Source organism: Martes martes (genome assembly GCF_963455335.1).
Source record: "Martes martes genome assembly, chromosome: 7".
In the NCBI taxonomy this organism is placed as follows: domain Eukaryota; kingdom Metazoa; phylum Chordata; class Mammalia; order Carnivora; family Mustelidae; genus Martes; species Martes martes.
Genome location: NC_137894.1, coordinates 83,162,089 through 83,185,058, shown reverse-complemented (window position 1 = coordinate 83,185,058; position 22,970 = coordinate 83,162,089). Strand labels below are relative to the sequence as shown.

The window sequence follows — 22,970 nt, the reverse complement described above, 5'->3', positions numbered from 1 at the left end:
CTAGAAGTCCTAGCCTCAGCAATCAGACAACAAAAAGAAATTAAAGGCATCCAAATCGGCAAAGAAGAAGTCAAACTATCACTCTTTGCAGATGATATGATACTATATGTGGAAAACCCAAAAGGTTCCACTCCAAAACTGCTAGAACTTATACAGGAATTCAGTAAAGTGTCAGGATATAAAGTCAATGCACAGAAATCAGTCGCATTTCTTTACACTAACAACAAGACAGAAGAAAGAGAAATTGAGGAGTCAGTCCCATTTACAATCGTACCCAAAACCATAAGATACCTAGGAATAAATCTAACCAAAGAGGCAAAGAATCTATACTCAGAAAACTATAAAGTACTCATGAAAGAAATTGAGGAAGACACAAAGAAATGGAAAAATATTCCATGCTCATGGATTGGAAGAACAAATATTGTGAAAATGTCTATTCTACCTAAAGCAATCTACACATTTAATGCAATCCCTATCAAAATCCCATCCATTTTTTTTAAAGAAATAGAACAAATAATCCTAAAATTTATATGGAACCAGAAAAGACCTCGAATAGCCAAAGGAATATTGAAAAAAAAAGCCAAAGTCGGTGGCATCACAATTCCAGACTTCAAGCTCTATTACAAAGCTGTCATCATCAAGACAGTATGGTACTGGCACAAAAACAGACATATAGATCAATGGAACAGAATAGAGAGCCCAGAAATAGACCCTCAACTCTATGGTCAACTAATCTTCGACAAAGCAGGAAAGAATATCCAATGGAAAAAAGACAGCCTCTTCAACAAATGGTGCTGGGAAAATTGGACAGCCACATGCAGAAAAATGAAATTGGACTATTTCCTTACACCACACACGAAAATAGACTCAAAGTGGATGAAGGACCTCAATGTGCGAAAGGAATCTATCAAAATCCTTGAGGACAATGCAGGCAGCAACCTCTTTGACCTCAACCGCAGCAACTTCTTCCTAGGAACATCGCCAAAGGCAACAGAAGCAAGGGCAAAAATGAACTATTGGGATTTCATCAAGATTAAAAGCTTTTGCACAGCAAAGGAAACAGTAAACAAAACCAAAAGACAACTGACAGAATGGGAGAAGATATTTGCAAACGACATATCAGATAAAGGGCTCGTATCCAAAATCTATAAAGAGCTTATCAAACTCAATACCCAAAGAACAAATAATCCAGTCAAGAAATGGGCAGAGGACATGAACAGACATTTCTGCAAGGAAGACATCCAGATGGCCAACAGACACATGAAAAAATGCTCCACATCACTCGGCATCAGGGAAATACAAATCAAAACCACAATGAGATACCACCTCACACCAGTCAGAATGGCTAAAATTAACAAGTCAAGAAATGACAGATGGTGGCGAGGATGCGGAGAGAGGGGAACCCTCCTACACTGCTGGTGGGAATGCAAGCTGGTGCAACCACTCTGGAAAACAGTGTGGAGGTTCCTCAAAAAACTGAAAATAGAGCTACCCTACGACCCAGCAATTGCACTCCTGGGTATATATCCTAAAGATACAAACGTGGTGCTCCGAAGGGGCACGTGCACCCGAATGTTTATAGCAGCAATGTCCACAATAGCCAAACTGTGGAAAGCGCCTAGATGTCCATCAACAGATGAATGGATAAAGAAGATGTGGTATATATACACAATGGAATACTATGCAGCCATCAAAAGACATGAAATCTTGCCATTTGCGACGACGTGGATGGAACTAGAGGGTATCATGCTTAGCGAAATAAGTCAATCGGAGAAATATAACTATCATATGATCTCTTTGATATGAGGAAGGGGAGATGCAAGGTGGGGGGGTTTGGGGGGAGGTAGGAAAAGAAAAAATGAAAAGATGGGATTGGGAGGGAGACAAACCATAAAAGACTCAATCTCAAGAAACAGACTGAGGGTTGCGGGGGGGAAGGGGGACGGGAGAGGGGGGTGGGGAAATGGACATTGGGGAGGGTATGTGCTATGATGAGTGCTGTGAAATGTGTAAACCAGATGATTCACAGACCTGTACCCCTGGGGATAAAAATACATTATATGTTTATTAAAATAAAAAATTAAAAAAAAAAATAAATAAAATAAAATTAAAGTGTAAATATGAAAGAAAAAAAAAAAAAAGAAAGCAAAAATGCACACTCCTCTTCCTGGAAGAATCATTGCAATGTCCAGAAAGAACTGACAATCAGGACCACTGCAATCAGGATGTATAAGGACTGAGCTTTGTCCGAGTCACATGTTCTAACAGGAATCTAAGAGGAGTTGGATAGTGAGGTGATGGAAATGGGCCCAAGTCTAGGGTGCCCTGATAAGGCAAACACAAGGCCAAGTATCATACTTACCTGCTGCAGTGTGAAGTACTGGAAAGAGCATGGGCTTTGGAGTCTGACAGACTTGGATTCAAATCCCAGCTCTGTTACATACTGGCTGTGTTACTTTGAGTAAGTTACTTAATCTCTCTGAGCCTCACTTTCCTCACCTGCAAAATGGAGATAACACCATTATCAAGGTAGTGACCCTGAAGGGATGTTGTGAGGGTTAAATGAGACAATAAGTATAAAACTGTCTTCAAGCACCTAGTATATTAACTTCCTGGCTTTCCTGAATGCTACCAACTGGCTCTCCCTATCGTACTACCTGAAGTGTAAGTAAACTGGAACTTCTCTTAAACTTTACTAAAGCTCCTGTCCCATTACCTAGAAACCACTCCAGGAATCTTTAGTGCCAATTACACATACCTATAATTCTATTACTCAACAGGAGCTAGAGTGTTCAAAGAGCCGCTTTCCTCTTTCCACAATTAAAAATATTCCTGCCAGAAACTTGCCTGGAGATTATATACACAGATCCCAATGACTAGAGATTTCAAATCCTATCACAATGAAAATCCCTATAAAAAAGTTCTTCTAAGCCCTGGTCAGTGACTAACTTATTGGATCGATATTAGACTAAAAAACTAAATAAATATATTATTAGTAGTAAATACCTTTAGAAAATTCAATTCTACACTATATCTACCTTTCCAAAAGCTAGTCAAAAGCCCAAACCAATATTTGCTTTCCTTACTATAATACAAAGTCCATATATATTATATGTGTATATATGTAAATATATATATATTTAAATTCTGTGTAGTATATGTATCATATTCAAGGATAACACAGAAGTAAATTTATCTAACCAAGTGGCCTATATGCATCTTATTTGCTAAAATTATTCTATTTGAGTGAAAATATAATGTTAATTATGACTTTTAAATGTATGAGTATTTTTTCATTCTGAATCTTAGTCCTCCAAGGAAATAATTCATAATAATTTATGTTTTGTGATTACAGGAAGATATGTAATCAGTGTAAAAATTCAAACATTACAGAAATACTAAGATAGAAATTATAATTCCCCTAATCTTATGCCCTCTTGTCCCCTGATAACCAATTTGGTTTATGTTCCTATAGACTTTGTTTTCTATGCATATAATTTAGGCAAGTTTTCATAAGAATTATGGTTTGGGGAGTGAAAAAGGAAGCAGCAATGAGGGAAATTCTTTTGTAAACAAGCTTGCTAATGCTAAAAACATGCTTAAATGCAAAGGCAAAATACAAAACTGCATATACTGTATAATCCATTTTTGTCTATAAACAAATCTCAAAAAATAACATTAGCCTCCCGGGAAATACAGATCAAAGGCACAACCAGATACCACTTCACACACACACGAATGGCTATAGTCAAAAAGATATAACAAGTGTTAAGGCTGTGGAGAAATCAGAACCCTCATACACTGCTGGTGGGAATGTAAAATGGTATATAGCCCTTTGGAAAGTTTGGCAAGTCCTCAAAATGTTAAACACAGAGTTACTGTATATCACCCAGCAATTCCACTCTGAGGTATATCCAAGAGAAAGTAAGACACACATCTACAAATATCCATAAAATGGAATACCTGATAATAAAAAGGAATGAAGCACTGATACATGTTACACCATGAATACTGAAAACATTACTCTGTAAGAAATCAGTGACAAAAGAGCCATATACTCTATGATTCCATGTATATGAAATGTCCAAGAGTAAATCTACAGAGACAGAAAGTTGCTTAGGGCTCAAGAGTGGGGGGAAAATGAGGAGTGACTGTTAATGAGCATGGAATGCTCATTATCATGGAAATGGAGTTTTTCCATAGAACAAAAGTGTTCTAAAATTGATTGCAGTGATGCTTGCACAACTCTGTAAATACACTAGAAACTACTAAATTGTATGCTTCAGGTGAACTGTATGACATGTGAATTTTATTTCAGTAAAACTGTTAGAAAATAATAACATTCGTCATTTCTGGATGATGAACAACTAGTAATCTTTGTTTTTTTATTTACATCACTTTGTAATTGCCAAATTTTTGATAATGACTAAGACTATTGTTTTTTAAAATCAAAGGGAAAATTATTTTTCAAAGTGCTCCTTGTGAGAAATACAGTGATATTACAACTGGGGATTGAGATGGAATTGCCACTTGAATTCATTTAGTTATTCATTCATTCAGTACCTACTATGTGTTCCAGGAATCGTCCCAGGCTGAGAAAAGTTCTAACTCCAAATCAACAAATTACATCAATTTAACACAGACAAGACTTCTCTCTTGACTTCAAAAGATCAATTATACATCATACCACCCACTGACTTAACAGCTTTAATTCTGCACCGAAGGTTATATTTAACTATGCAAGAAGTACCAGAAAATTTTCTCTTCATTAAAATAACCTGTTTCCAAATTTTAAAACTCCTTTTAATATAAAAAAAAGAATGCAATATTTCATAGTTTGATAGCAGAAAAAGGTATACCAAAAATTCAATTAGCAACAAGGGATAATAACCCAAAAACAATGAGAATCACTTAAGATACTTTATTGGCTATCAGGTCGATCATAACAAGAATCTTTATGTAAATTGTTACCAAGATTAAAACAAAGTCAAAAGAATTCCTCGGCAATAGTCTGTCCTGAAATTGGAAAGATCACAGGCTGAAAGCACGGAAGAGAAGGAATAAGAGGTATATGCTATTTTTGTTATTTCAGGTACATGTACGTAACACCTATCTGCTGAAAATTAAATACTCAATCATAATCTCCAAGGATAGTACCATCAAAAGGTTTTGGGGGAAGTGGCTGGCCTCATTTAAATTCTTAATTAGGAGGGCAAAACAAGGCATCTATATTTTGAAAAACATCACGGTTACACTGAAGTGCAGCCAGGCTTAAAAATCACTGCATGAAATAATACTCCTCAAAGGAAACAAGGGAAAGAAAAATCTGTTTCATAATTTAAAAATTAGAGTCAACATAGCAAGTACACCGGAGGGGGAAAAACTTGAGAACAAGGAGACTAAAGACACACTAACCAAAAGCCTGGTGGAGGCATGCGGGCTTGAACCAGGGAAGCAGAAAGCAGAATGGATCAAGTCAAGTCCAAGCAGAGGCTACAGGACTTACTGACCAAATAGTTGTGGGAAGTGAAGGAGAAACAAAAGGCAAAAGTGACTCCAAGGACTCAAACAGTAACCAGATGGCAAGGGATACCATCAACCAATGAAGGGAAGACAAAAAAAGAGAAGCTGGTTTGAAACCTAAAGAGTGACCAGAGAAAAAGTTCTAGAGGTTTTAAGGTTTTGTAATGTCGTATTTGTCATGTTCTACTAAATTGGGATTTTGTGTACCTCTCCCATAATACTTTGTAATGTCCTACTAAAGTTGGATACTGACTACATTGGGGTTCGTTTTATTATTGTTTTTCAAATTGAACATACAAATATCACAAAATTCAGGTACAACCAAGGAATTAAAGCCCTATGTATCATATATATAATAATGAAAAAAGTGGGGGGAAAAAGCAAAGTTGAGGTAGTAAGTTTGGTTTGGGACCTACTGAATTTGCAGAAACTAAATAACTATATCACTCATGAGACTGAAGTTACAGGGAAAAAAAGAGAAATTAGAGAAGTTTGGAAATGGCTAGCATACAAAGATAATGCCATGAAAGCAAAGGATATAGATGAGAAGTCTCAAGGACAGCCTCTGAAAGACCCTGGGATGGCGAAGAGCCAACAAAAAGGAGTCAACCAAAAAGAATAATTAAAAGGGATAGAAGCCCTTACTAACCCCTTTCCCTCTCCAAAGGCATACAGAAGAAAATCAATTTAAAAAAAAAAAAAAGAAGAAGAAGCTACCATTTATCTTCCTAAATCCAGTGATAGGTCCAGAATTTCCAGTTAGGTGGAGTTAGAGGAATAATCTGTTTGGAAGAGGGCCTGAAGATGTGTTTATCAAATTAGAAAACAGTAACTGACCACATGAAAACACCAAGAGAAAGAGTTTTGAGAGAAATAATTCCTCTCCCTTCAGGCATTAACACTGCTATATACCAGGCATTGCATGAAACTGATCATCTAATCTTTTATCCCATAATAAGCTTATTAGATAGATGAGGAAACTGAAGCTGGACTGTAATAGAAACTTGTTCAGGGTCACAAATCTTCCAAGGAGTACTCTCATGTGGGTTCCCAGAGCTCTCATAGCTCTTTATACCTTCCTAGAGTTTCTCATTACTCATCTTATTTAATGTGTATATATGTGCCTCTCTCTCACTGTACTGTTAGCTCCTCAATGACAGGGTTTGTATCATTCATTTCTGTATTCTTATAGATAGGAATAAATAAATAGTGTGTTGAATTAAGCATATGAAAGAACTAGGTGAGAACAGCATCAAGAAAGCCAACAGGAAAAAGAGTTTCAAGAAATGGTCAACAGTGGCAAATGCAGAGAGAGCCATCAGTGTATCTGAAGTCATCACTGGCACTGAACTGATATCCCTTATTCATTTATGAAACGCCTACTATATGCAGGACAATGTGCTAAGCACAACGGACACGGAAAAATAAAATCTGGTACATGCCAAAAGGTTTTCAGAGAAGCAGCCACATCTAAATTTTTGATCGGGAGAGCAAAGCAAAGAGTCAGGCCTGTAACTGCCTACACCTAATCTGGCTCGGGTAAATCTGAAAACTACTTAAAAGGGTCACAGTGCATCTTTTAAGAAAACTTCTGATGGGGCACACGAGATTAAAAGGGGCCAGTGCACCTCAGTCTCGGTGACGAGAGCCGGTGGCCAGGGAAGCCGACTCCCTCCGGGGTCTCTGGCCCCCAAGGAGAGCTGAGGCTGCCCCTAGCTGCCAGTCCGTGGTCGGGGGCGGGAAAAAGCAAGACACTTACCGCAAAAAGCACCGCTACCGCCGTGGCCCAAAGGGGCCGGGGATTCTCTCGCGAGGCCCCCGCGCCGTGGGAGGAAACCAAGGAAAGCAAGGATCAGACAGACAGGTGCGACCCCACAGCCCGACTTCCCAAACTATACAAACTGGGGCTCCGGCGCCCAGCACCGCGACGCCAACTCCCACCAGCTGGAAGACCGACGATTGCCACCGAACCTTCCGCCCAATGAGGAAACGTCACCACTCGCCGAAGTCCAGCCTTTCATGAAAAGGATACACTTCCGCTTCCGGGGCACCTGCCGCATTCTCTCCGTACTTCTACTGAAAAGGTTTATTGAGATGTTTCTTTGCTTCGATTGGCTTTTTGACACTCCGTTTTCTATCGCTTAATCTCTGCGACAGCAAAGTGGCAAGATAGAACGCCCTCTGGGGATGCGACCCCAAGAAAGAATTTCGACCTCGATAAGTCGCTTTAAGAAAAAGTGACTAGGCTGTGGTGAGACATGGAGGAGCGATTAGAGAGCAGGGAGTCCTCCCCGGGAGCACTTGAGAACTCCAAAGAGGGGCGGGGCTTAGGGATTTCGGAGCTCAGAGAGGCGGGTTCCGCTGCGTCGGATCTGGCGTGGAAACCCGTCTCTGCCTGCGCGTGCGCAATGCGAACCTTCCCCTCGGCTGCTTTCAGCTTTCAGCATGGAATTCGGCTCCGCGAAGCGAGCAGTTCTACAGCTGTTGCGTACGGTGACTCCCGCAGACCTCCCAGCGCTGCTCGAGTGGATGCGAACTACCCGTAAGCGACCAGAGCCAGACGCAAGGGGTTGGGGCAAGGATGTGGTATGGGCGCTGACCTTGGGGACTTCGGACTGGGTGAGGCCGAAAGCCTCCTAGGGGTCGCTCGAGTACAGGGCAGATTGATGGGGGAACATCGCAAACCTTAGCTTCAGAGTTCAGTTTGGGATTGGGTGCAGGAACACCTGGCTCTCGGTTGTTTTTGACTGCGCTGCAGACTTCAGACAAGCCCCTAGAGGCTCTTTGTAGCTAAGCCTTTTCAGAGAGGAAAGAAGGGGAGGGGGATTTTGCCCCTCCTTCCTCCCCCCATTACTCCCACAAACGGGACTACCTGTGAAGAAACTACCTGAAAAAGCACTTTGCAAAAGAAGTTTCGGGCTGTGGAGCAGGAAGCTTTTACCCCTGCAAGCAAAATTACCTGTTGGCTAGTGCACTTATTTTCTCAATTGTAAAACGGACTGTCGATTTGATAGCAGTTTTTCCGGGGTGAGGGAAAGGAGAGAAGGGGGTGGGGATAGGGAGGAGACTCTGATTTTAAACTGTTAATAGAATTAACAGTAATAAAAGGCGCAAGTTAGAATCGAGGAAATGCGGCCATTAGGTAGACTTATTGAAGAATGATTAGATCTGTTTCGGCGATGTGAGGCCTGGTGAAGCACACGAAAATAGGATATTCCTTGTTTGGGAGCTGTGCCAACCTAGGCTATGCCTCTACACCTCTCAGCGTTGAATCCTATGTTTATTTACATCCAGACCCATGACTTGAAATATTCCTCTGTGCTAATGACTTCCAAACTTGACTTCTTCCTAGAATGCTCTTTCTTTGTGATGTTAAGAGTCAGTCAGTAGGTTGGGGTATTATTATTATTGCACATTTGGAGGGATCGTTTTAGATAAGATGCCAGACTGAAATTAACTTGGACAACTGGTAGTGAAGTTTAGCCTGGAAAAGTAGAGAAAACCAGACAGGTAATTTCATACGTACACACATAGCAAGATTCAAGATAGGAATTGCTGAGTCTCCTGTCTTTTTTTTTTTTTTTTAATATTTTGTTTATTTATTTGGCAGAGAGAGATCACAAGTAGGCAGAGAGAGAGGGGAAGCATGCTCCCTGCTGGGCTCAGAGCCCAGTGCGGTGCTTGATCTGAAGACCCTGAGACCATGACCTGAGCCCAGATCCCAAGACCCTGAGACCATGACCTGATGAGCCCAAGGCAGAGGCTTAACACACTGAGCCACCCAGGCGCCCCTCTCCTGTCTTTTCATTTAAACCTTCTATTGCCGGTTTTATCGATCATATCCCAATTAATTATACAATGTGCTAATTTCTGTGTTTTTTTCTGTATTCCTCAGCACAAAAACTTATTCCAGAAACCCCCGAGTGCCTACAAAAATGCCACCTACTGCCTGGTTCTGGCAATTGCACAATTAACTAAAATATCCTTGCCCTCAAGATTTCAGTTTTATGGAACCATTTGTAATCTAAATCTCCAGTTTTAGAGGCATCATTTGAGAACTTCCATTTTCAAAATCAGGAAAACTTGCAAGGATGTTTTGGGTGATAATTCTGGAAAAAAGAAGACCCAGTTTCACTGGCTAAAGAGTACCTTTTTACTCTTAAAAAGCACTTTCTGTGCTTTTCTCCAGCACACCCTGTAGTCAGAGAAGCTCATGCATTTTGTTAAATGATTTAGAAAACAACCTGAGTTTCTGAGAATATTTATTAACGTGAATATTTTAAGAAATGAGGATATCACTTTGCTTAAAACGAAGTGTTTTAACATATATCTTAAAAGACAACTTACTAGTATACTGTTTCGAGTGGTAAAAAATGTATAATGTAACATTTACCATTTTAAGCTATTTTTAAGTACACATTTCAGTGGCATTAATACTTTTACATTGTTCAGCCATCACCACCATCTATCTCCAGAACTTTCTCATCTTCTCAGGCTGAAACTAAGTATACCTTTTTATGAAGTGGCTCTAAATAGGGCAGAAAAGATTCTTATCAGTGTCCTTTTCCAGGGAAAGAAATTATCTTCTATCTCTAGCATTAAGTCACTTGCATAATATCTCACTTGTCTGACATATTCTTAGACCTTCAGTAATTATAATTCTCCTTAAATTTTTCTACCATTTAGTGGAATAGCAAGAGACAATAAGAAGACACTGAGTATGACCTTGGTTTTGAGTTTCATAGTTTATTGAAATTAAAAAACATTGCAGGTAAAATTATAATAATTTTAGATACACAAAAGAAAGAATAATATTCTTGATCTCTGAAGGACTAGTGGGATTATCTCACCAAGACCTGGGGTCTTTTAGGATCAGGCTGATAGAACCAGAAGCTTGGACCAGGGCAGAGCCAAGTACATGTCAATGCCTGATAAACTGAAGATGTAGAAGAAATAAAGATAGGAGCCTACATTTTACCTTGGGTACAGCATAGGCCAAAGATCTAGGAAACAAAGAACACTAATATAGGAAGGATGAATCAAGTCTGAGGGGCAAAGCACAGAAAGATACCCACCCCTCCCCCACCCCCCCAAAAATAAGAGTAAAATACAGCAGGATCTCAGCTGATTGATTCTGATCTTATGGCACAGCATCTATTTTCTTCTATTTCCTGTATGTATGTAAAGTGGGCTCTTGATCTAGATTTCAAAGTATAGGAGAGTGACTGCAATCCATTAAGTGAAGGGAGCTAAGAGTCAGAATTGCAAGTGGGATCCCCAATAAGCATATAAAAAAAATACACTGGGGGATGTCTGGGTGGCTCAGTTGGTTAAGCCACTGACTTGATCTCAGTTCGAGGTCTTGATCTCAGGGTCATGGGTTCATGCCCTGCTTTCGGCTCTACCCTGGGCGTGGAGCCTACTTAAAAATTATTTAAAAAGGGCGCCTGGGTGAGCCAAAGCCGCTGCCTTTGGCTCAGGTCATGGTCTCGGGGTCCCGGGGTCCCGGGATCGAGTCCTGCATTGGGCTCTCTGCTCAACAGGGAGCCTGCTTCCCCCTCTCTCTCTCTGCCTACCTCTCTGCCTACTTGTGATCTCTCTCTCTCTGTCAAATAAATAAATAAAATCTTTAAAAAAAATTATTAAAAAAATACATTGGACTAGCTGTCAGTTAACAGTGCTTTTCTGAAGCCTCTGAATTTTTCTTGGATATGCAAATACCAGTGAGAAAGTCAAACCCACAGCCCATAAGAATGCCTATTAAGAATCAAGTTGCAGGGACGCCTGGGTGGCTCAGTTGGTTGAGCGGCTGCCTTCGGCTCAGGTCATGATCCCAGCGTCCTGGGATCGAGTCCCACATCGGGCTCCTTGCTCAGCAGGGAGCCTGCTTCTCCCACTGCCTCTGCCTGCCTCTCTGTCTGCCTGTGCTCACTCTCTCTGACAAATAAATAAATAAAATCTAAAAAAAAAATAAAAAAAATAAAAAAAAAAAAAAAAAAAAGAATCAAGTTGCAGGTGCGCCTGGGTGGCTCAGTGGGTTAAAGCCTCTGCCTTCAGCTCGGGTCATGATCCCAGGGTCCTGGGATTGAGCCCCGCATCAGGCTCTCTGCTCAGCAGGGAGCCTGCTTCCCCTCCTTCTCTCTTTGCCTGCCTCTCTGCCTACTTGTGATCTCTGTCTGTCAAATAAATAAATTTTTTAAAAAATCAAGTTGCAAAGGATAGAAAATTAGGGTTTGCTTTAAGAAGATTAATAAAATCATCAAAAATTAAAATTAATGCTTAAAGAAGATAATAGTAGGTGACCAGAAGCTTTTAGAAGCTTCACTGTATCCTGTATTTTAAGTATATCTTCACTGACCAGAATTGGACATGTTTGTGAGCACAGCTACAGAGCTGTTAGAAGTTCTTTGAAATTCCTGCAAATCTAAAAAGCTAACCCCAGTTTCTAATTACGTTTGTCAGACAGCATACTGCCCCAGTTCCATATTGCATTACCACTGAGGAAGTATCAATATAACAAAGATATTCCAAGCTTTATTGAAACCATATGAATCTATGAAAGTTATCAATTACATATGGTAACGGAAATAGATTGTTTCTTCAAAAACTAAAGAGGTATACTGAGCAAATCGGTACCTCTTTTTTTTAATTGGTATCTCTTAAAAATTTTTCTATTAAACAAGAATTATACTTTTCTTTAAAGTACTTTTATACTTTAATATATTGTTATATATTAAGAATGGGCATGATATATGAAAAAAATAATATATCACAAACAAGTGAGTTCATCCCGAGAATGTATTATGCAACATTATAAAATCAATGTAACTCACCATATTAAGTAAAAAGAAAAACTATGTTGTTATCTCGATAGACCAGGAAAAGCATTTGACAACATCCAACATCTCTTCCTGATAATAACACTCATCAGACTAGAAGGGAACATTATCAACCTGATAAAGGGCATCTGTGAAAAATCTGCAGCTAATCTTATACCTAACAGTGAAAGACTGAGTTCTTTCCCCCAAGGTCAGAAACAAGAATGTGTACTCCTCACTATCATCATAATACAGCTTCTGGCTAGTATGATATGGCAAGAAAAAGAGGAGGAGGGAGGCATTTCAGTTAGGAACTGGTGAATGGATAAACATATTGGGGCGCCTGGGTGGCTCAGTGGGTTAAGCCTCTGCCTTCGGCTCAGGTCATGATCCTGGGGTCCTGGGATTGAGCCCCACATCGGGCTCTCTGCTCAGCAGGGAGCCTGCTTCCTCCTCTCTCTCTGCCTGCCTCGCTGCCTACTTGTGATCTTTGTCTGTCAAATAAATAAATAAATAAATCTTTCAAATAAATAAATAAATAATTGTGACATATTTTTATAAGGGAATACTACTTGGCAAATAAATGGGAAGACATTTGTACAATAGCATGTATAAATTATACTAAGTGAAGGAAACCACACTAAAAAAGACTCTGTACTATATAATTTCATTTATCTAAAACTTGAAAATGCAGACTAACCTGTAGTGACAAAAAAATAGGTCTCTGGCAGCTGAATGAGTGGAGGGGTTAGAAGAGAAGGATTATAAATGGGCAAGAAGAAACATTTGGGGGTCACAGATATGTCCATCATCTTGATTGTAAGTGATAGTTTCATGTCTGTATACTTATATCAAATGTGTATAATTATGTACTTTAAATATGTACAGTTTATCATGTATGAATTCTGTTTCTATAAAGCTGGGTTTTTTTTGTTTTTTTGTTTTTTAATGGCTGCAAGTTTTTTAACCCTCATTCCATGAGAGGTCTGATCTGTATTCTCTACCTTTGAGTCTGGATGGGCTCTGTGACAGCTCTGACCAATAGAATATGGCAGAAGTGACACCATGTCAGTTTCAGATCCAGGACTTAAGAAACTGGCAACTTCTACTTTCTGTCTCTTGACATGCTTGGTCTGAGAGAAGCTAACCATCATGTATGCAATCTGACTACCTTGAGATTATCAAATTGTCAGGAATTCCCAGCTTTCCTATGGAGAGCAAGATGCCCAACCAGAGTATAACTGTTCTTACCATCTGAGTCCAGGCACTAGAACATGTGAGTAAAGTAGCCATCAGAAATGCCTAGTCTAGTCAAGTCTTTCTTACAAATAACATTGCTTGAACATGTATAGATTTTTGTGTTAATGTAAGTTTTCATCTCTGTGATAATATTCAAGAGTGCAATTGCTGGGTCATATGGTAAGTGCATTTTTAGTTTTATGGAAACTGCCAAACTGTTTTCCAGAGCAGCTGTAGCATTTTGCATTTACACAAACAATATATGAGTAATCCAGTTTCTCTGCATCCTCACTTGCATTTGGTCTTACCAGTATTTTTTCATTTTAGCCATTTTGTTAATTTGTGTAGTGATATATCATTGGGTTTTAATTTCCATTTCCCTAATGATGTTGAACAATTATTGTGTTCATGTGTTTATTTGCCATTTGAATATCCTCTTTGATGAAATACCTGTTCATATCTCTTGCCCATTTTTTTTTAGATTTTTTATTTTATTTATTTGACAGACAGAGATCACAAATAAGCAGAGAGGCAGGCAGAGAGAGAGGAGGAAGCAGGCTCCCTGCTGAGCAGAGAGCCCGATGCGGGACTCCATCCCAGGACCCTGGGATCATGACCTGAGCTGAAGGCAGAGGCTTTAACCCACTGAGCCACCCAGGCACCCCTCTTGCCCATTTTTAATTGTATTTTTGGTATACTGTCACTTTAAGAGTTCTTTATGTATTTTAGATGTAAGCCCTTTGTCATATGTGTGGTTTGCAGATATTTTCTCCCAGTCTGTAATTTGTTCATCCCCTTAACAAAGTTTTTAAAAGCAAAAATTTTTAATATTGATGAGATCCAACGTATCCACTTTTCCTTTTTTGGCATCAACTTTAAGAATTCTGTTTAGCTCTAGATCCCAAAGATTTTTTCCATTTTTTTCTCTTCAAAAATTATACAACACTAGGGATAGAAGGCACATACCTCAATATTATCAAAGCCATCTATGAAAAACCCACCGCAAATATCATTCTCAATGGAGAAAAACTGAAAGCTTTTCCGCTAAGGTCAGGAACACGGCAGGGATGTCCGTTATCACCACTGCTGTTCAACATAGTACTAGAAGTCCTAGCCTCAGCAATCAGACAACAAAAAGAAATTAAAGGCATCCAAATCGGCAAAGAAGAAGTCAAACTATCACTCTTTGCAGATGATATGATACTATATGTGGAAAACCCAAAAGGCTCCACTCCAAAACTGCTAGAACTTATACAGGAATTCAGTAAAGTGTCAGGATATAAAGTCAATGCACAGAAATCAGTCGCATTTCTTTACACTAACAACAAGACAGAAGAAAGAGAAATTGAGGAGTCAGTCCCATTTACAATCGTACCCAAAACCATAAGATACCTAGGAATAAATCTAACCAAAGAGGCAAAGAATCTATACTCAGAAAACTATAAAGTACTCATGAAAGAAATTGAGGAAGACACAAAGAAATGGAAAAATATTCCATGCTCATGGATTGGAAGAACAAATATTGTGAAAATGTCTATTTTACCTAAAGCAATCTACACATTTAATGCAATCCCTATCAAAATCCCATCCATTTTTTTTAAAGAAATAGAACAAATAATCCTAAAATTTATATGGAACCAGAAAAGACCTCGAATAGCCAAAGGAATATTGAAAAAGAAAGCCAAAGTCGGTGGTATCACAATTCCAGACTTCAAGCTCTATTACAAAGCTGTCATCATCAAGACAGTATGGTACTGGCACAAAAACAGACATATAGACCAATGGAACAGAATAGAGAGCCCAGAAATAGACCCTCAACTCTATGGACAACTAATCTTCGACAAAGCAGGAAAGAATATCCAATGGAAAAAAGACAGCCTCTTCAACAAATGGTGCTGGGAAAATTGGACAGCCACATGCAGAAAAATGAAATTGGACTATTTCCTTACACCACACACGAAAATAGACTCAAAGTGGATGAAGGACCTCAATGTGCGAAAGGAATCTATCAAAATCCTTGAGGAGAATGCAGGCAGCAACCTCTTTGACCTCCACCGCAGCAACTTCTTCCTAGGAACATCGCCAAAGGCAACAGAAGCAAGGGCAAAAATGAACTATTGGGATTTCATCAAGATCAAAAGCTTTTGCACAGCAAAGGAAACAGTTAACAAAACCAAAAGACAACTGACAGAATGGGAGAAGATATTTGCAAACGACATATCAGATAAAGGGCTCGTATCCAAAATCTATAAAGAGCTTATCAAACTCAATACCCAAAGAACAAATAATCCAGTCAAGAAATGGGCAGAGGACATGAACAGACATTTCTGCAAGGAAGACATCCAGATGGCCAACAGACACATGAAAAAATGCTCCACATCACTCGGCATCAGGGAAATACAAATCAAAACCACAATGAGATACCACCTCACACCAGTCAGAATGGCTAAAATTAACAAGTCAAGAAATGACAGATGCTGGCGAGGATGCGGAGAGAGGGGAACCCTCCTACACTGTTGGTGGGAATGCAAGCTGGTGCAACCACTCTGGAAAACAGTGTGGAGGTTCCTCAAAAAACTGAAAATAGAGCTACCCTACGACCCAGCAATTGCACTCCTGGGTATATATCCTAAAGATACAAACGTGGTGCTCCGAAGGGGCACGTGCACCCGAATGTTTATAGCAGCAATGTCCACAATAGCCAAACTGTGGAAAGCGCCTAGATGTCCATCAACAGATGAATGGATAAAGAAGATGTGGTATATATACACAATGGAATACTATGCAGCCATCAAAAGACATGAAATCTTGCCATTTGCGACGACGTGGATGGAACTAGAGGGTATCATGCTTAGCGAAATAAGTCAATCGGAGAAACATAACTATCATATGATCTCTTTGATATGAGGAAGTGGAGATGCAAGGTGGGGGGGTTTGGGGGGAGATAGGAAAAGAAAAAATGAAAAGATGGGATTGGGAGGGAGACAAACCATAAAAGACTCAATCTCAAGAAACAGACTGAGGGTTGCGGGGGGGAAGGGGGACGGGAGAGGGTGGTGGGGAAATGGACATTGGGGAGGGTATGTGCTATGATGAGTGCTGTGAAATGTGTAAACCAGACGATTCACAGACCTGTACCCCTGGGGATAAAAATACATTATATGTTTATTAAAATAAAAAAATTTAAAAAAAAAAAATTATACAACACTATATTAGTGTCAAGTTCTATGTTATATTGTCTTTTTCCTAAAAGAGCTGTGCTTCTGTCTTTTGCATTTAATTCTTTGGTCCAGGTTAATTTTTGTGTAAGGTGTGGAGTTTAGGTTGAAGTTCATTTTTTCCCCTATAGATGTCCATTTCCTCCAGCACCATTTGTTGAAAAGGCTATCATAATCAGTTGGACATTTTTGTGTGGATCCATTTCTGAGCCCTCTATTCTGTTGATTTATGTCTCTCTCCCTCACCAATACCACGCTGTCTTGATTACTGTAACTATTGTTTAAAAGTACCTTCTTTAACTTCCAAGTGTTTGGAGATTCGCCTGTTACCGACTTCCAGTTTAATTCCATTATGGTCAGAAAAGATACTCTGCATGACTTCAGTTCATGTAAATTTTTCTGTATTTGTTTTATGACCCAGGATATGGTTTATCTTGGTGAAAGTTCAATAGGTACTTGGAAAAAAGTTGTGTATTCTACTCTGTTCAATGCAGTGTTTTATAAATATCTGTTAGGTCTTGTTAGTCGATTATATTTTTCGGTTCTGTTTCTTTGCTGATTTTCTGCCTTTTAGTCTTTCAGTTGCTGAGAGTGGGGCAGTGAAGTCCCAATTTAATTGTGGGTTTGCCTCTTTCTCCCTCCAGAACAGTTTTTGTTAATTAATTAAATTATAATTTATTTGGAGCTCTTGTTTAGTATATTCACATTCAGGATAACTATGTCTTTTTGGTGGATTGATCCTTTAATAATTATGTAGTGTTCCTCTTTGTACCTAATAATTTTCTTTGTTTTAAAGTCTAGTTATCTCATATTAATATAGCCACTCCCATTTTTTTAACTAATGTGGGCACAATATATTTTTCCTATCCGTTTATAAAAATTCATTCTTCCTATAACGTTATGTTTGAAGTGAGTTTCTATTGACAATATATAGTTGGGTTGTGTTTTTAAATCTACTTTGCCAGTCTCTGTCTTTTAATTGATGTATTTAGAGCATATGCATTTAATTATTGCTATATTAGATCTTAAGTGTGGCATCTTACTGTTTGTTTTCTGCTTGTTCTTTTTCTTAACCTGTTTATCTCTGCTTGCCTTTCTATAAGTTACTAGGACAGTTTTAGAATTCTGTATTTGGGGGCACCTGGGTGGCTCAGTGGGTTAAATCCTCTGTCTTTGGCTCAGGTCATGGTCCCAGGGTCCTGGGATGGAGCCCCACATTGGGCTCTCTGCTCAGCAGGGAGCTTGCTTCCCTTCCTCTCTCTCTCTGCCTGCCTCTCTGTCTGCTTGTAATCTCTGTCTGTCAAATAAATAAATAAAATCTTAAAAAAAAAAAGAATTCTGTATTTGTTTTTCTGAGTATATCTCTTTGTATAGTTCTCTTTGTGATCACTCTTTTTTGTAGTTACATATATATGTAACCCATCACCATCTACTGGTACAAGTGTTTTATCACTTGAGTGAGGTATTGAAATCTTACTTCCATTTAGTTCCCTTTACCCTCCCCCACATTTTAAGTACAATTGTTTTATATCAGATAATTATATCAGATGATTTCATAAATCTTGATTAAACCATCAAATATGTTTTAAGAAATTAATGACAAGAAAGATAGTCTCTCGTACTTACTCTATTTTTACCCATCCAATTTTTTTCCTTTCTGAAGTTCCAAACCTTCTTCTGCTATTTCTTTTCTGTTGGAGAACTTGTATAGCCATTCTTTAAGGGTAGATCTACTGGCAACAAATTCAGTTTTTCCTCATCTGAGGATGTCTTTATTTCCCCTTCATCTCTGAAGGACAATTTCATAAGATATAAAATCCACAGCATACAGCCTTTTTTTTTCCCAGCGCTTGAAAAATGTACCTCCTTCTGGTTCCCATGGTTTCAGATGACTAGTTCACTGTCGTTCAAATGGGTATTTGCCTACAGAGAGTGAATCATTTCTCTGATTTTAAGGTTTGTTCTTTGTCTTTTATTTTCAGAAGTTTAATTATGATATGTCCTTGTGTGGATTTCTTTGGGTCTATCCTATATGGAGTTTCTCAGTTTCTTAAAAACCAAATTTGGGGGAGTTTTAGCTATATTTCTTCAAATGCTTTTCAGACCCACACTCTTTCTCCCACTTCTGCAACTCTGATACTAATATTAGATCTTTTGTTGTTGACCCACAGATCTCTGAGGCTCTATTCTTTAATTCATTCTGTTTTCTCTGTTGGTCAGATGGAGTAAATTTTATGTCTGTCCTCAAGTTCGGTGGTTCCGTCCTCTGTCATCTCTACTATTAAGCCCATCCGGCATGTTTTTTAAATTTTGATTATTGTGTATTTCAGTTTTATAATTTGCATTTCATTCTTTAACTTCCATTTCTTTGCTGAGATTTTCTATTTTTTTAACTTGGTAAAATTCATAATTGCTTATTGAAACATTTTTGTGATGGTTGCTTAAAATCCTTCTCTGATAATCAAATTCTGGTTCACTTGGATATTGGATATATCATCCAAAGAATGTCAGATTCAGATTATGAATCAAACGATTATTTTTCCTGTTCTTTGTATGATAACTGATATTCCATTATACTAGGATAATTTTGATTGTATTCCTGATATTTTGGTATATCTGTAATATCCCAAGTTGCCATCTTGTCTTATGCTCTTGTTCTTACTCAGATTTTTTATCTTAATAGGCAGTTGCCGTGCCTAGTTTTAACTTATTGGTTCTTGGCCTGATAGCAATTTAGTTTTCAGTGTCCTCGAGTGCTCTTCAGCTCTGCTTTGTTCTTTGGCACTGCAGCATTTCTTGTTGAATCTATGCTAGTATAACCCACCTGGGGAAAGACTGGGCTACCCTGTCTCGCTGAGCTGCCTTCCGCTAGTGGGGGTAGGGGAACAAGCAATTCAGGGCCTGTTTTGTTCTCCACCACTGGGCCGATGGCTAGGAGATGCCAGACCTGGATCTATTTATGCCCCTGGGTAGAGGGCCTGGAGACTGGATAGTCTGCTACTGCCCCAGGTGTGGAGTGGGACTTAGGGTTCCTCAGTGGGTCTCCTGTTGTTCTTCCTCCTTTACCAGGCTTTGGCAAGAGACAGCAAGCTTTTCTTAGTTCTTTTTTCTTCCCCCTGTGCCTGTTAGTGGTTCTGGGATGCAGGTCTCTTTGGTGTCCAGTCTAAGCTACATGGAAGATAAAAAGAAAACCCAGGCAACTCCCTACTGTGACCTTTCTTAAGTCCTAAGACTCCTAGACAGTTTACCTTTTCTTTCTAGCTTTCAGAGTCTTCATAATTGCCTGTTGAAGTATTTCCAGTGTATTTAGTTGTCGTTAGAGGGGAAGAACAGGGGAAAGGGAGGAAAGTTGCCATCTTGTCTGGGACCAGAAGTCCCCTCAATAAATTTTTAAAATTTGTATAGGGACTTCAAGAATAATATATGATATGAATGAATAATAGGTAATATATAACCCTGTGTTTAATTATGCACTGTAAGTCATTAAAGGTAAGGATATGGGTGAGTTAAAGCCAGAAATGGAGCATAAAACCTCTTGGAGAAAAAAAACTCATGGGGACAAAATAACTTGGACAGGCCCTTAATGCAAAGGGCAAGATCATGCAGTTGAAAGGAACAGTATGAACAGGAAGGGCTATGGAAAACAACTGGGAAGATTTGCCTGTCTTGAGGAGAAATTATGTCAGGGGGTGATGAGAATAGAAAATAGGATGGGTAGGCTCTGCTGATATAGAGAGTGAGATTTGCTAGGTTGAACAGTAGAAAAATGTCCAAAATTTTAAGGGAAACAAGTGACATGAAAGTGAGGTTTGGGATGCCTGGCTGGTTCACTTGGTGGCACATGTGACTCTTAATCTCCGGGTTGTAAATTCAAGCCCCATGTTGGTGTGGAGATTACTTGGAAAAAAAAAAAAAACCTTAGGAAAAAAAGAGAGGTTTCAGTGAGATTAGTTTATAATAGATGTACAAGGTATTTTATAGTGGGGGAAAACCAATATCAAGGAGCTAGTTATGAGTTTGTCATGGTATGGTATCCAAGTGTGAGATCCAGACTGTGGCTATGAGGTAGTTGAAGTGGGAATAAAGAGGAAGTAGGATTTACAAGCAAAAGGGGTAGGACTTGATACTTGACTAGATATAAAAAAGTGAGGTTTGATTCATAGGCTGTCAGGTTCAGTGATAGCTGCTTCCTCATATGTCTCTTTAAAAATAACCAGGAAATTTTGAAAGAATAAATTTTGCCCTTTAGAGAAGCTTTTCTTCTGCTCCCTTCCACCTACATGTGTAATTTGAGAACTTTACTGTCAGGCCACTGATTAACACCTTTCTTTAATCTTTTTCCAAGCATAATACTGTTACCACACATTCTGAAATAGCTATTACACATGTTAAAAGATGTCAGCCTCACCAGTAATTAAAGAAATGCAAATTAAAACAACAGAGTTTGTTTTTTATGGTAACATTTAGTGCTGCAAGGGTTTAATGAGACCCGTATTCTTTTCTCTTAAAATAAATGGGTCTACTCTTTCAGGGAATAAATTTGACAATATGTAGCAAGAATCTTTAAAAAATGTTTAAGTACTTCTACTTCTGAGCATTGATGGTAAGGAAATGATCAGAAATGCAAAGAGATGATGGATGCCAAAATGTCAGATGTAGTGTCTTAATTTTTCACAATTATTAGTATATCTAAATGTGTATTAGGAGCAGCAAGTGGTTAATTAAATATACAATAGTAGAATATTGCAGAGCCTTTAGAAATAATGTTTTAAGGAATTTAATAACAGTAAATAAAATGTTAAGCGAATTCCAGTTTTATACACTTCATTAATATCCTATCATATCATGCTTTTTTGACCTGCACAGCCATTATTAGGGCAAAAATGTTTTGCTGCTCTTTTCAGAAGTTATTTGCCAGCCACTACAGATAGTAAAGCTAATTTTAGCCTTCTTGCACTAAAAATTTCCACAGTGCCTTACATATAGTGCTCAGTAATATTAGCTATAATTACTGAAGAACTTTAGTTCTTTAGAACTTTAGAACTTTCTTTAGAACTTTCTTCCTAGGGGCATCTGGGTGGCTCAGTGGGTTAAAGCCTCTGCCTTCGGCTCAGGTCATGATCCCAGGATCCTGGGATCGAGCCCCGCATCGGGCTCTCTGCTCGGCTTCCCTCTCTCTCTCTCTGCCTGCCTCTCTGCCTACTTGTGATCTCTGTCAAATAAATAAATAAATAAATAAATAAATAAAACTTTTCTCCTAGAAAAGCATATATATTTATATATACAACCAAGCATACAACTCTGGGCCCTGCAAAGCTCACATAAATCCCATATGCAGATCCCCTTTGACGAGAGCCATGGTGAAGAATCATTGCTGTAAACGAACAAATCTCCTTTCACCCTTGCGTGTGGGTGGTTGAATCAGAGTTTGCTGTCCGGGGTAAGGGGTACCAGTCAGTTCTCATTTTCACCTGACATCCTTGGTATTGAATGCAGTCTTCATTTAACACTACCTTTTTGGAATGGCTGAATTTAATATACAGTTTCTTAGTATCTCTCATCTTGACTGGTGATGCTCCTGTTAATTGGGTATTGACTCTCAGATAAACGTGTTTCAGACAGCTGGAAATCTGCTGTGATAGTTCAGAATTTGCAGCCATTCCCGTCTGTCATTGTTCCAGTTTCCTCATTCTTTACATATGATTGTTCAAGTCTTTACATACGATTTACCTATGATTGGCTTCCACTGCCACCGGCACCCCTTCCAAATCTATTTATTAATCACCTAGTAGCAGTAGTTCTTAGGGCCTTAGATGCTACAGCGTGACAGAAGAGAATAAACTGAGGTAGTCATGGATGAGAGAACCAGATCGCCAGTGTTGCTTGCAGAGCCGCATTTAAAGAGTTCTGTTGAACAAGTCCAGAAGACAGCAAGCTAATGGCAAAGAATGTGGCTGCGGCATCCAGTGGAGAATTGTCTGGTCTGAGGTGGGGAGAAGAGAAAACTTCGGTAGTGGCAGGAGGACTACTAACAGCTACCTTAGCGAGCCTGTATGGTGTAGTGATGAAGAGTTCGGACTAAGGGGGTGCTTCACTGGCTCAGAGGAGCACACATGCAACTCTTGATCTCGAGGTTATGAGTTCGAGCCCCACATGGTGTCTTAATAAATAA

At 39.0% G+C, this 22,970-nt stretch overlaps 2 protein-coding genes across 4 annotated transcripts in view; one reads left to right on the top strand and one right to left on the bottom strand.

Moving 5' to 3' along the window:
- Positions 1-7,835, bottom strand: part of SRP54 (signal recognition particle 54) — a 46,931-nt gene extending 39,096 nt beyond the window's left edge. Inside the window, exons 1-2 of one of the 2 annotated variants that reach the window (XM_080808107.1) lie at positions 7,283-7,533; positions 2,363-2,499 (exon numbers count right to left, since the gene is read on the bottom strand). The gene's annotated coding sequence lies outside the window, so the exon portion shown is untranslated. Of the gene's footprint in view, positions 1-2,362; positions 2,500-7,282 lie in introns of both variants that reach the window. The other variant, XM_080808106.1, reaches the window with a different exon arrangement.
- Positions 7,836-7,926: 91 nt separating this feature from the next.
- LOC308346176 (uncharacterized protein) overlaps positions 7,927-22,970 on the top strand; it is a 36,862-nt gene continuing 21,818 nt past the window's right edge. For both annotated transcript variants that reach the window (XM_080808852.1, XM_080808851.1), the window contains exon 1: positions 7,927-8,065. In XM_080808852.1, the coding sequence (XP_080664978.1) occupies positions 7,969-8,065 (97 nt within the window). In that variant the 5' untranslated portion in view covers positions 7,927-7,968. The remainder of the gene's footprint in view (positions 8,066-22,970) is intronic.